The sequence below is a fragment of the Pecten maximus genome, chromosome 9 (assembly GCF_902652985.1).
Source record: "Pecten maximus chromosome 9, xPecMax1.1, whole genome shotgun sequence".
In the NCBI taxonomy this organism is placed as follows: Eukaryota; Metazoa; Mollusca; class Bivalvia; order Pectinida; family Pectinidae; genus Pecten; species Pecten maximus.
This window is the reverse complement of record NC_047023.1, coordinates 34540638-34555234: the sequence shown is the minus strand read 5'-3', so window position 1 is coordinate 34555234 and position 14597 is coordinate 34540638. Positions and strand designations below refer to the sequence as shown.

General features: G+C 33.3%; 1 protein-coding gene and 1 long non-coding RNA gene across 2 annotated transcripts; both read left to right on the top strand.

Moving 5' to 3' along the window:
* The first annotated feature begins 6357 nt into the window (after window positions 1-6357).
* LOC117334912 (keratinocyte-associated protein 2-like) lies at window positions 6358-14463 on the top strand. The gene is made up of 5 exons (XM_033894757.1): window positions 6358-6476; window positions 11625-11779; window positions 13512-13575; window positions 13943-14009; window positions 14277-14463. The coding sequence occupies exons 1-5, from the start codon at window positions 6473-6475 to the stop codon at window positions 14383-14385; spliced, it is 399 nt and encodes a 132-aa protein (XP_033750648.1). The 5' UTR covers window positions 6358-6472; the 3' UTR covers window positions 14386-14463.
* LOC117334913 lies at window positions 11786-13279 on the top strand. Its single transcript, XR_004534253.1, has 2 exons — window positions 11786-12802; window positions 12836-13279. It is a non-coding gene; the product is annotated as an uncharacterized LOC117334913 (long non-coding RNA).
* Window positions 14464-14597: the final 134 nt, after the last annotated feature.

Here is a 14597-nt window from a genome sequence, read left to right as displayed (position 1 = left end):
AGAATATTTTTTTTTTCTATGTAATGATGCATGTAGGCCGCTACATGTATACTTTCTGACGTTAAATCCATGCAAGTTTTATATTGAAAAAAAAAATGTTTTAAAAGAGTAGATCTATACTGGTGATCATTATTGGCTGTGAATCGGGAAAAAAAAAGAAAAAAATATCTTATGTTGGAAAAGTTTTAGACCTTGCAACAACAAAAATACTGCCACATTTCTATTTTAAATGACTATTTGAATATTGTAATAATTATACAAAATGTCCGTTATTTTCATAAAATGACTCAGACGTACCATTATGGCAACTGGCTAAAAGTCCCGATGCTTCACTTGAGATGAATTTATCTAAAGTCTTGCAGACTCATAACACAATGCATTTATCAGTGATTTCATTCCGGTATGATGTATAGGCCTACTGGTGATAGTTATTGGTGTCTACGATTTGACTCATACTTATAGAAGTTATTGAAGTTCTTGCAACCTTCACCTCACGCGAGTCGCTTTACTTTAAAACTGGTAGGAAACCACTCATACAGAGAAGGAAGGGGCAGAAATTATCTACCTGTTACCTATATTCAAAATAAGCGAGTCCAAGTTTACCTACAACACTTAATCCCACCCAGTAGAGATGATTTAGACAGGGAGTTAGGAACATCTGTAGTCGCCTTAATTGACATTACCAGAGACGTAACTATCCCATATTAAAAAAAATAATGGTCAGTCGTCTATAGATTTATGGAACTATTTAGATAATGATACTAAATCCGATGTTTCTTTTCAAACTTAAAAGTAAAATTTCTCGTATACCTCGATGTGTGCCCGATACACTGTAGTAATTTGTCAGTCACCTATTTTGTTTGTGTGGTGAGGATGTTGAAGATACAATCACTCATGATATTTGTTTATGTTCGAAAATTCGTTAATCAGAGGCGAGTTCTGTTTAATACCTTACATGATTGAAATGTAAATTTCAATTAAAAAGTTTTTTTTGTGAGGAAATGGTGACAGCTACACATAAGAAACAAACACCGATATTGTCAATTTAATCTGGACGAACGTTTTTGTATGCGTTTTGATACTACGTGAACGAACCCTTTACAATCAGCATCAAATAAGTCTTCCTAGCTGGTTCTCATCTTATTACTTCTTTTAAAATCATTTTCGAAAATAATTGATTTAAACAAAATAATCTGTTATATTTATAATCATAATTTCAGTAAAATTATTTCTCTGTAGACGAAGGATGTATGGCACGTGATGTAATTTAATTGTACATGTGTTTATGGAGATGAGCTCGTATAAGTCCATTTGTTTTTTTGGACAATAAACATGTTTAGGTAATCAAGAAAAAAAATTTGATTTCCCAATGATTACCTTAACACAGAATTAATATCCTCTGCTGATACTGCATGTTCTGACGGTTCAATATGATCGTTTAGGGAATATTTTGGTGTGCCCTCTGCCATAGTGTAGCGATATCGGATTCATAACATCTTCCCATGTAGTAAGATAGCATTAAAACATTCATTATCAGACTTGATATTTTGTACAATTCTATTATATTTCCCCTACTTCTCCTTGTTTCACACGCATGTATAAAACATCATATTACAATTGTGTAAGATACATTTCTTGAAATCAAATCTGTGGGAGGTTATGGCAAGCATTTGTCATTTATTCACGGGGCAACATTGATCCGGGATTTTACCAAATGAGATAGCTTATATAATATACAAGATATCTCATAAAGAAAGGTTATGAGATATCTTACATCTTTTATTAGATATCTCATGTAAGATATATATTATCTTTTATATGATATCTTATATAAGATATCTCATAAACTCTACTAAGATATCTTATAAACATAAAGGATATCTCATAGATACATAAGATATCTGATATTTTATGACAGATATCAGATATTTTATAAAAGATATCTGATATTCTATAAAAGAAATCTTATATAATTTGGTAAAATACTGGATCAACATTGCTTCGCGAATAAATGACAACTTGGCTTGCCATATAGTTGGTATACAGCTGGGAACAAACTAACCTCGGTAGTCTAGTGTAATGGAATAAATACGATTATTTCCTTCATTTCCTCTGAATATGAAGAGTAACAGAAATAATGAATAGTACAAATACATCTCAAACAACAGTGAAAGAAAAGAAAATACATCTAGGCTCATGATCACACCCTTACTAAAACCATGACACACACATGCACAATGATAGCACGCGTAGCATACGATAAGTAGTACTGTACTGTACCAAAACGCAGTGGTATAATTGGTAAAAGTTCGTTACTGTGATATTTACGATAGGAAGTGTAATGACAATGACAATGACAATTATTTATTCTCGTAAACAGTACAATAATATAAATATTATTAACAAATGGATAAAAATAGTGCATGGTAAAACAGTATGGGCATCAGAATTGTGAATGTAGAAATCATACATTACATCACACAGTAATATAATAGACAGTCTTTACAGTAATACTCCTTTTCTTCTTAGTAATCGTACATTATTGTAATAAACAGTATTACACACATTCATACAATACATTATACAGCATGATTATAAATAGTATTACTGATACATAACTCCCACTCCAATTAAATTGAGTCGAACCCCTAGCAAGAAGTTATGCGATATACACCACGTTACAGTCTTATATGACAATCACACAAAAATGTAATTAACACAAACAGCAACCATGCAATGGTTTCAGCTGTAGTTATACAAGGTAGGAATATAAGTTGTAAGTACAAGATAATGAGTTGTACGTGTAAGATACTAAGTTGTACGTAAAAGATATTAAATTGTTGTTTTTTTTCAGTGGCCGCCGCATTAAGGAGATCGAATGTCTATGTTTGTCAGTCTCATGAACATCAGTACCTAGATAGACAGATGCTTTAGCTTCAGCAAAACAATCTGGTCATGACAATACATGACTCTCAAGATACATTGAGAGATCACCTGTATACCCCTTTGATGAGCTCAATACTGGCTCTGTGTGTACTGGCCAAATTATGGGCAGATTTATAACGGTCAATTCAATTTAATTCAGGTTATAACGTCACGGTCACCAGTACTAGTGAACCTTCGTAACCATGCTCCCTCCTCCCCATCCCCCACCTCACCTATAATTGACATCGCACCCTAACAAACACCAGGTGGGGCGGTCACAGCACCTGGCCTGTTCCCATCCTCTTTCTTTAGAAAATTTACCCCAGGGGGCCCATTTAGAGCAAGTTTGTGTGGTCTCTCATAACAGACCAAATTATATGTTAGTTACTGTAGTTTACCTGTACGTCTTACCTGACCTAATTATATGTTAGTTACTGTGGTTTACCTGTACGTCTTACCTGACCTAATTATATGTTAGTTACTGTGGTTTACCTGTACGCGGTCACGTTTTAAATATATGATATATATCATTTACTTATTGAAATAATTAAAGTTTATTTTTTGAAATTGCTTTCAAACTGAACAAATAAATATATCTTATAAAAACATGTTTATATGAAGATACTCTATAAACATGACCAAAAGTACATATAGAATATGTTGAATACGATAAAAAAATTGTAATTCTATTTTACAGGCCACAGAAAAAGGAATAACCGATGCATTTTACCTCAGACCACTGAAATATATCACAAACATTTGCTGGTTTTGTGAAGTTCCGATAGGTATCCATACACTGCAACAAACCGTTGGGAAACTATGCAAGGAAGCTGGATTTAAAGGATTTTATTCAAATCATTCTTTGCGCGCTACCGCTGAGCACTACCAGACTGTATAATGCAGGACTAGACGAACAACTAGTGTCAGAAAAAACTGGACATCGTTCTCTAGCAGTACGATCCTACAAACGCACAAGTGATTTCCAGATGGAAAATGTCAGTGATATTGTGCAAGGAAATATGTGTGCATCTGCAAGTGGCTCTGTGGGTAAGAAACCATGTAGGCCTATTTCATCATCATTTTTCGGTGGATTTACCTCACTATTTGTTGATTAATTTGTACACTAAATAAATATTCATTTTGATTAACACTAATATGTGGCTATGTTATTTTTAACAGTTACCTTTAGCTGTCCAATATTACAGTCCAATCTTTTTTTATATCGGACTTTTACAGGTAACTTTATTGGACTGGTACAGGTAATACAGGATTCCCATGGTACATACCGACATATATTGGATTTCAAACACAAAAGGTTATGTAACAGCTATGTTTTAAGTATGTTATAAGCCTCTACAAGTCCAATATGTTAGTAGAAAGAACACTTAATGGCCTCCAAGTGTTCTTTCTACCAACATATTGGACTTGTATAGGCTTATAACCTATACATATATGTCTCTGATACCGCTAATCAAGCAGGGAAGCAATAACTCCCCGAACCATAATTAGAAGAATGTATATACAGTACATGTATATTGCTTCAGTCAATGGCACAGACACACGCTGTCAATGCTGGATAATAGATATATATTGATAGGAGAGTTTGAATTAACTATTCCAACTAATCAAGTAAAAAAAATCAAGTTACGATAGTCATCAAGAGTGCTTATAATATTATTTATGGCGCGGGAAGGATGTCATAATTAAATATTTTTGCCTAGGCAAACATCGAATATTGCTTAGACAAAAATATTTCTGCCTAGGCAATATTCGATTTTTGCCTAGACAAAATTATTTCACCCTAGGCAAAATAATTTTCTTTCGATTATTGCCTAGGCAAAATTATTTTTGCTTAGGCAGAAATATTTTTGCCTAGGCAAAATTCGATTTCTGCCTAGGCAAAAATAATTTTGCCTAGGCAAAAATATTTAATTATGACATCCTTCCCGCGCCATAATTATTGTGATAATAGGAACTATGAATGAACTTATCGTATTAGGCAATGAAAATTATATATTTTTAATTTTCTGCATACTTGCCGACTGCAGCTCATAATATAAATGTTTATTGCATTTTTGCCAGTGAAATATAGAATTTTAGAAACTTGACTTCCATAAACATGCAAGAAATTACATTGATGAAAACATATTTTCAATAAAATTTGACTGTCCTGCATTAGTACTTTTAGATATTTGATACAGTTTGTTATGAATCAATTATATTATTTCAGTTCCAAAGTCATGCCATTATAATGATATTTCTACACAACCGGAAACTCCTCAATTCTCCAAAAACAATAAAGTTAGGTGTCGATATTTTCAAATTAAAACATGTTTACATAACTTAATACAATGTACTTAGTTTGTTGTAATGATAACCCCCGACCTTATACTGTGATGTCTGATCTATAGTCAATGGGACTTGGCTAGGATTGATTTCTTCATGTACAATATCACCATACAAGTCGAAATTTTCATATATTATTGTTTGATACTGTGTAAAACCATTTCGGGTGAAATAGACTCAATGATATATTTGAAACTTTTCACATTCTATATCATCACCATAATACATCTTATCAATGTTGATTTTTTAATGTCACTGTGTCATGGGATTGATACATAAAATACATTAATTAAATTGTTTGACAGTCTGCTGATGAAATACCTTAATTAAATTGTTTGACAGTCTGCTAATAAAATACATTAATTAAATTGTTTGACAGTCTGCTGATGAAATACCTTAATTAAATTGTTTGACAGTCTGCTAATAAAATACATTAATTAAATTGTTTGACCGTCTGCTGATAAAATACATTAATTAAATTGTTTGACAGTCTGCTGATAAAAGGGTAACATACAAAAATGTACGCATGAAGTATCATTTCTCTAACTTTCCCGTCAAAGTCAGAAGGCCTTTACAATCAGGTAGTTAAAAAAACATTCGAGATGGTTTAAAAAAAATGGGGATATATATTCCCTTGTCTGACTCAAGAAATAATGTAACTAGACTATTATAAAAAAAAGTTATCTGACATTTGATTATTTTTGTCAGTGATTTAAATTAAAGGAATTTCAGAAAGGTATTATTTTCGATGTTTATGGGTTTTCTTTGTGATTTAAGCGATTTTTAAGGAAGTTGGGTTGAGCTAAGAATTAATGCTTGAGTACGAGATCTGGTTCTATGAATGTAAGGCGAGTCCTGAATAGGTCATATTAATATAAACTTACAGTAGCCATAATTGTTTTTTTTCGACCAACACATGGCCTCACGTTCAAGTGCATGATTGCGGAAATGATTATGATAAAAGCCTTGTTATTGAATATGAAATAAAAATGATAGAAATAATAATGAAAAATAGATTCAAATCAATATTAAAACAAAAATTCGTGATATGGCCCTAAGAATATTTATATCCCTAATATTCCTAAAACGGAACCCGAGTCCGTTTTTTGACCGAACTTTATTTTAGACGAGTAATTTTATTTCCGGTTTCCACGCAGGCAAGAAAATCGAAAAACCGGTCTACGAGAAACAAACAACGAAAATGCGTAAGATAACCACATATTTAACTCATTCTATGTAGCTAATGTATATGTTTAGCGTAAGGTTTGTTTTACTTATGTTGCACTGGAGGGGTAAACCGAATTTTTTGTGAAACGTGTATATCTTAACTCAACGAGGTGTTGGCATAACCCCCCCCGCCCATTACCTGGCCATCATGTATACGTGCAATGTCTAGTACGACACGCACACACATCACACATATGGCTAGTACCACAATTCGAAAAATAGGAACGCTATCCTCTTCCTCATTTGGAGGATATAAATGTATCTCTCGGTCGATGTTTTATAACTTGTACGTTTATTTAGCCAGTTATATATTGGCTGATCATTAGATGGACTTGTTTATCTACACACTGATTTTTGGGACTCGGATATATCACGGGATTATAAATTGATTATATTGACATTCTAGAATACATGTGGATACAATTTTAGTCCTGGACTCATGTATTTAACTCATTTTAATTAGCCACTAAATGTGATTATTTCTTATCATTCGTGGTGTTTGGACTTGCTCCCAAAAAAAATCATAAAAAGTTGTACTCAGTACTGATTGAACAACTAATTAGGAAAGGTCAGACCTGAAAATCAACTGCATAAATAAAGAAAAGAATTGGATATCAGCCTTTAAGCTTACAGTAACATTGATATGCTTAGTTTACCATTTGGGCCGCAACAATAGATCAGTTGGTAAGAGTACCGGCCACATAATCTCTGGTGAAGATCTGAGTTGAGTGGTTCAGCGCTCTCTACCTGTCGGCCACACTAAAATACGCCATAGGGAATTATACGCCATAGGTACGCCATAGGGGTTTTCCGCACGCCATAGCAAAATAGAAACGATATATTCACAAAATGAATTGTTTTTTGCGTTGGTATGTCCCTTTTACAGGTTCTGATGACGTTTCATTGGAAAAAAATGTGTACTTTGTAAGAAAATCGATCTTGTTTGCGCAGCCAGGTGAGAGCACTTTACACTAAAATACGCCATACGTGTATATTCACGCCATAGAACAATTAAAGTGTTATTTCTGCAAAATCAATGTTTTTTCATCGTTGTATATGTATTATACATGATATGTAAAAGTGTCATTAAATAAAAATGTGTATTTTGTATGAAAAACGATGATTTTGTCCATCACGATTTCCGAGTCAATCCCAAGGGAAGTAACTCTTACAAAATGAACAACACAAAATTTGACTCACTATGAAACACTGGCCTATTTATTTATGAAAACACAAATCATAATGTAATATATACAACATTTGTAAAACAATTTGTATTTCGTAATACAAATAACATAAACAAATATAAATTGTGATATAATCATATATTATTAGAAATGACCAGTTGCAATTAAATACTGAAAACTTATTTATTTTTTGTAGTAAAATAAAAATATTAATTTTTCAAATTCATGTTACTATCAAATCTACAAATGATATATTTAAAGAAATCATTATTGTACACATAGAATTATGATGCATGTGTATTTTCATTTTCAACAGATTAAATATTGAAACATATGACATACATTATAACAATATACATAATATATATCAAAACAGCTTCTATTTCAAAATGAATTACATAAATTTAATACAACCTTTTTATTTATTTTACAATGTCATAAATTTTCAAATCTAGCGAATAGTGACACACTTAAAGTATATGTTTTATAACATTGTCTCTATTACCCATTATCAATGCATTTTGGGAATTACCCAACAAATAGAGTTTTTGATATTTATTCTATTCTCAAACACATTTGCTATCATTATTTACCTTAAGATCACCATGACAATATCTCTCAAGACGAGTAACATAGCTGCTCCCAAATACTGCAAACTTGGCCATTGCTGGGTAATAGATGAGTATGAATATTTCTTTGTAGGGGGAAGGTAATAGAATGAACAGAAATTGAAAAGGGTCTTATTTTTACCATCTGACACAATGCAGGGACAGCTTAATTACCTTTAAAAACTTATTTTCTTTAATTGCTCATGGAATGTCCTGATTTTAAGTTCATTTATCAACATCCTTCATCAACCTGTTTATGAGTATCTATGTTTATACACTATTCAATATGATGTAATTGTGAACACTTATTAGAAAATATTAATTCATTAAGTAAACAACACATTATTTGACCACTCTCATTAATAATGAAAAACACTGTTCACAAATTGTTTAATGGTTTGGGATTATGTGTATATGTGAACAGCATTGAATCACTAAGTTCATTAACACATGAATTAAGTATTTGGACTGATGTTAACTGTACAGGTAAAGGTAATGAAAAGTGTTCAGTATTCTTGTAACAACAAATACTAGTGTACCTTGATGATGGAAACATTGCTGCCAGTGGAAAAATTGTTACAATGTTATGAAACATGCATACTTTAAGTGTGTCACTATTTAATAAGTTGTATACATTAAAAGATTTTATGAAATCAATGAAAAAAAAAACAAAAACAAAAACACAAAATAAAATGTTGAAAATAAAACTTTTATTGTGTGATTCCTTTTGAAATTGAAGTTGTTTTAATACATGTATGTTATTATGTGTAGTCAGAGACATATATACAGATGTATATATATATGTCTCTTGTGTAGTGTAATAATGTCTGTACAATACATGCTTCCATTTCAATTCAAAAATTATTTTATTGTTCCAAATATATACAAATACATGTTCAATATACATACAATCAATAAACATAATTATATTAGAAATTTAAATGTTATTTATGTATATTATTATCATTTGTTAAGTTTTATTTTAAATATTTATATATATGAAATAATAGGATCAGACAAAAGGATTACCCTATATAAGTCTTTTCCATAGACCGGTTGCAGATAGGTATAATAATTATACATAGTCTAAACAGCACACCTTTCACACTCACTTACACACAATTTCATATAGGGAAGACATGAAAAATAATGATGAGCAACATAATCATAATAGTTGAAATCTTTTAGTGCTCATTATATATAAGTAAACATGATTTAAGATATATAGATTAATATCTTCCATCTTTCATCTGAAGAAAATTTCAGAATATTTTCTGTATTAAATTACATAATTTATATATATATATAATATATATATCATTTCAGAGATGTCAACATATATCTTTGGTTTCATATATATACCAATTAATAGTGTCCTTCTAATCATTTTGCAAGAGTTACTTCCCTTGAAATCGACCTGAAATTGCGATAGACAAAAACATCAATTTTCTTACAAAATACACATTTTTATTTCACGAATATTTACTAAATCATGTATAATACACATACAATGTGAAACATTCATTGATTTTGCAGAAACAGCCCTTGAACTTTGCTATGGCGTGCATAAACACGTATGGCGTACTGTAGAGGATCTAGTAGTGTAAAGTGCTTGAAACTGACTACGCAAATAAGACCGATTTTCTTACAAAGTACACATTTTTATTTCATGAATCTTTACTAAATCATGTATAATACACATACAATGTGAAAAATTCTTCGATTTTGCAGAAACAACCCTTGAACTTTGCTATGGCGTGCATAAACACGTATGGCGTATAGTGCTTGAAACTGACTACGCAAATAAGACCGATTTTCTTACAAAGTACACATTTGTTTGAAATGAAACTTTATCAGAACCTGTAAAATAGGTATATCAATGAAAAAAACAAGTTATTTTGTGTATATATCGGTTACATTTTGCTATGGCGTGCGAAAAACTCCTATGGCGTACCTATGGCGTATATTTCCCTATGGCGTATTTTAGTGTGGCCCCTACCTGTGTTGGTTTGTGTTCCTTGAGAAGCTGAGAAACAGGTGGGTCTTTGCTGTCTTGTGTCTTGGTTGTGTCCCTGGGCAAGACACTTTACCCTAATTGCTCTGGATGGCATGTTACACAGACCTCCTGTAAGTTGTTCAGTGAGGTAGTCACCAACTACTACAAGGATAGTAATAGGATACCCTATCTCAAAATTACCCTGGCTGTTCAAAGGGCGATAAACCAAGCAAAAAAATAAATTTAACTAGTTAACCGTTAAATATTTTCAGAATATCTTTACTTAATCCCTTGAGAGGATGCTTTTAAGGTGCCTCGGTAGCAGTGGTCACTCATGCACTGACAGTAGAATGCTCTTGTGATACGTGCAGTCAAGTGTGAGCTTCAGACAACTCTCTGTCACTTAATTAAAATATGGTTTCAAGATGCACTAGAGGCAGGGGATGATGTTTGTTGGGCTAGTCTAAAAACAACAGTTTTTCCCTAAGGGATGTCATAAAAGCTCTACAAAGCTTACGTTGATTATTGACCTTGTAAACAATGTTTAAAAAGGTCATTTTCATTTTTTGGATCAAGCCAAAATTTCATGTCAGTGGATTATATTCCTCTCAACTATTAATTTCATTATTCAACACCAATGAGAAGTGTCTAGATGTACTTACATATAAGAGGAGTGCCAAAATGCATGGCCAGACTGGGGTTTGAGCCCAGGCCCTCTGAACAATAGCCTGATGCTCTACATATTGAGCTACCTGGTCACTGATTATCGACCCGGTCCAGGTCAGCTGCACTCTTCCCTCCTGTTTGAAGTCTTTGACCCCAAATACCCAATAACTCACAACCCAGGTTCGGGTATCCCCATGTTAAGTATTCATTTCACCTCACTTGAAGCAAGATTTGGTCACAGGCACCTAAGTAAGAAAAGTAGAAAAATACACTGCCAGACTGGGGATCGAACCTGGGACCCCAAGTACTAGCAGTATGCTCTACCTATTAAGCTACCTGGTCGCTGATGATCGACCTGTCCAGTTCAGCCACGTACACATACTTTTCTAAAATATAAAACTACTAAGTAAATTGAAATAGTACAAATGTTCTATTAAAACAATTTAAAAGAATACAAGATATAATCGTAAACCGATCAATGGTAAAACCACTTAATTTGTATATGATTATCAAAGTGATGAAATTCTTTCAAGTTACCATATAAATCATCATTCTAGTATGTAAATTGTAATAAATTGTGTGACAGTTCAAGAGGATAACATCCTAATCTCTGAATGAATATTGATACGAGTGTTGGACTATATTAATTGTTTTTTGTTTGGTATACAGCTGTATCGAGCTCTGTGTCATGTGTGCTGTCCCTTACATTGGGCCTAGGACTGTTTGCAGGCATGCAGATGTTTAAACAGCAGTTGGCAGCCACAGAGTACATGACGGTGATTGGAGGATTCATCGGAAGCTGGTTCTTTGTTTTTCTTTTAACTGTATCCTTATTCAACATGTTCTAATTCTGATTTGCTGCATATAGAGAACACATGTACAAGTATGCACAAACTATGATAGGGAAGTGTTTGATTTCCTGATTGTGATTGGATGTGAAAAGAATACTTTTGGGTCACATCGACCGTGTAGGTTGTCTCAGGGTACTACAGGTTCCCCTCTCAGTAAGACCCCTAACATACATCCATTCATGCCAAAAAGAGTGCTTAGTAAGTTAATATACATGTAGCTTGTTTCTCAATTGTTGTAAAATAGATAAAGTTTACTTACAGGAATGTACAAATTATTATAGTTAGGCATCTCAAAACAGAGGGACACTCCCTCACACTACCAGAACACAGATTATATTTGGTGAGATGAACCTACACATTTTTGTATATGAATAATGCAAGCCATTCAAGCAGTGAATATCTTCGAAAATATGGATATATATATTTGGGCAACATCACTGCCTTCAATCATCAGTCTGTTAGTGACTGGTGAGTGACTAGTGTGACTTCCATCATTTGGTCACTGACTAGTCATTACTCACACTAACAGGATTGATGGAGGCAAATCTGTGACTTAGCCGAAACACTGCCAACACCAGGTATATCTAGATAGCTGAAACACTGCCAACACCAGGTATATCTAGATAGTCGAAACACTGCCAACACCAGGTATATCTAGATAGTCGAAACACTGCCAACACCAGGTATATCTAGATAGCCGAAACACTGCCAACACCAGGTATATCTAGATAGCTGAAACACTGCCAACACCAGGTATATCTAGATAGTCGAAACACTGCCAACACCAGGTATATCTAGATAGTCGAAACACTGCCAACACCAAGTATATCTAGATAGTCGAAACACTGCCAACACCAGGTATATCTAGATAGCTGAAACACTGCTAACACCAGGTATATCTAGATAGCTGAAACACTGCCAACACTTGGTATATCTAGATAGCTGAAACACTGCCAACACCAGGTATATCTAGATAGCTGAGACTGCCAACACCAGGTATATCTAGATAGCTAAGACTGCCAACACCAGGTATATCTAGATAGCCGAAACACTGCCAACACCAGGTATATCTAGATAGCCGAAACACTGCCAACACCAGGTATATCTAGATAGCTGAAACACTGCCAACACCAGGTATATCTAGATAGCTGAAACACTGCCAACACCAGGTATATCTAGATAGCTGAAACACTGCCAACACCAGGTATATCTAGATAGTCGAAACACTGCCAACACCAGGTATATCTAGATAGCTGAAACACTGCCAACACCAGGTATATCTAGATAGTCGAAACACTGCCAACACCAGGTATATCTAGATAGCCGAAACACTGCCAACACCAGGTATATCTAGATAGCCGAAACACTGCCAACACCAGGTATATCTAGATAGCCGAAACACTGCCAACACCAGGTATATCTAGATAGCCGAAACACTGCCAACACCAGGTATATCTAGATAGTCGAAACACTGCCAACACCAGGTATATCTAGATAGCCGAAACAATGCCAACACCAGGTATATCTAGATTATATTATTTGTAGTCTAAATCTTCATCAAATCATTTAATATGTTCATGTTAATTCACAAGTCTACACATGGATGCAGATTTTAATGAAAATGACAGGAAGAGGTTGAATTGTTAAAAGCTAATGTCTAACATTGCATGGCAGGATTGATTTTTGTTTCCTTAACTAATGGCAGGGTGTTAGTAATTTAGAATCATCCTTATTTGGAAAGGGATTTCAAGCAAAACTATTTCCAGAAGGTGAGTTGTAAAAACAAAGGTTTTTGATTTAATTTCCTTTGAGTATCAAAATGTGCCAATGTAAGTTGAAAAATGTTAGAGTTTGATTTAAAAGAATCTGTATTAATACAGTGTCTGACGTTAGAGCACTTCATGTTCATAACAATTAGCAGCTTTTAATAAAATTAATCATTATAAAGTCAATGTACTACAATCAAAGGTTTTGAACAGAGATTGGATGAAATGTTAATAAACTGTTTTTGAATTCACCATAGTTTATACTGACATTGAGTGTGGGTTACAGTTTTTACAACGGATTGAATGTTTGAAATTTGTCTGGTGTATATATTTATGCTCATGTTATTGAATGATTTCTTCGTGTTTGCAGTTGGATTCTGTTTAGTGGTGGCCATGTTTGCCTCAGGTCTGGTCCACAGAGTTTGTGTAACAACATGGTAAGTACAATGACTGATAAATTGAAAACTTTTCATTTAGCTCTATTTCCAACAATGTGAGATCATACATGTATAATGTTCACAAAAATATTCTTGTTGATAAAGATCAGTGGAAACTTGTACTTAATTTGATTTATTCACTAAATACCAATATTTGCTGTAATGGTGAATTCATCCTTTGATGAAATATGAAATAAAACATTTCTCAGTATACAGAAATGGACGTAAAATAAGACCAGGTTTTGATCGGACTTTCTTTTGTTTCAGTTTCATTTTCTCTGTTGTGGCATTATACTACCTCAACAAGATAGCCCAGTCACGATTCACTCCAGCACCAACACCAGTAAAGGCCACTCCGGCAAAGAAGAAGAAGTAGATGCACATAATCTCATTTATTCATGTTCAGTAACGCTTTATATAATAGGGATAATTAATAAATATATTTTAAAAGTTGTCTGCTGTTATTACCGATTTGTATTTATTTGTAAGTTAAAACCCTAAACCCTTATTTCATGTGTGATCTCTCTTACCGACTGCCATTTACAAGGTTTGTTGTCAAGCAGATCAAGAATTCCTCCTTTGTCTTCG

Coding starts and splice junctions, on each gene's coding strand:
- LOC117334912 (XM_033894757.1), top strand. Junction 11,780..13,511: donor TCTTTGTTTTTCTTTTAACT/GTATCCTTATTC, acceptor AACTAATGGCAG/GGTGTTAGTAATTTAGAATC. Junction 14,010..14,276: donor AGAGTTTGTGTAACAACATG/GTAAGTACAATG, acceptor CTTTTGTTTCAG/TTTCATTTTCTCTGTTGTGG.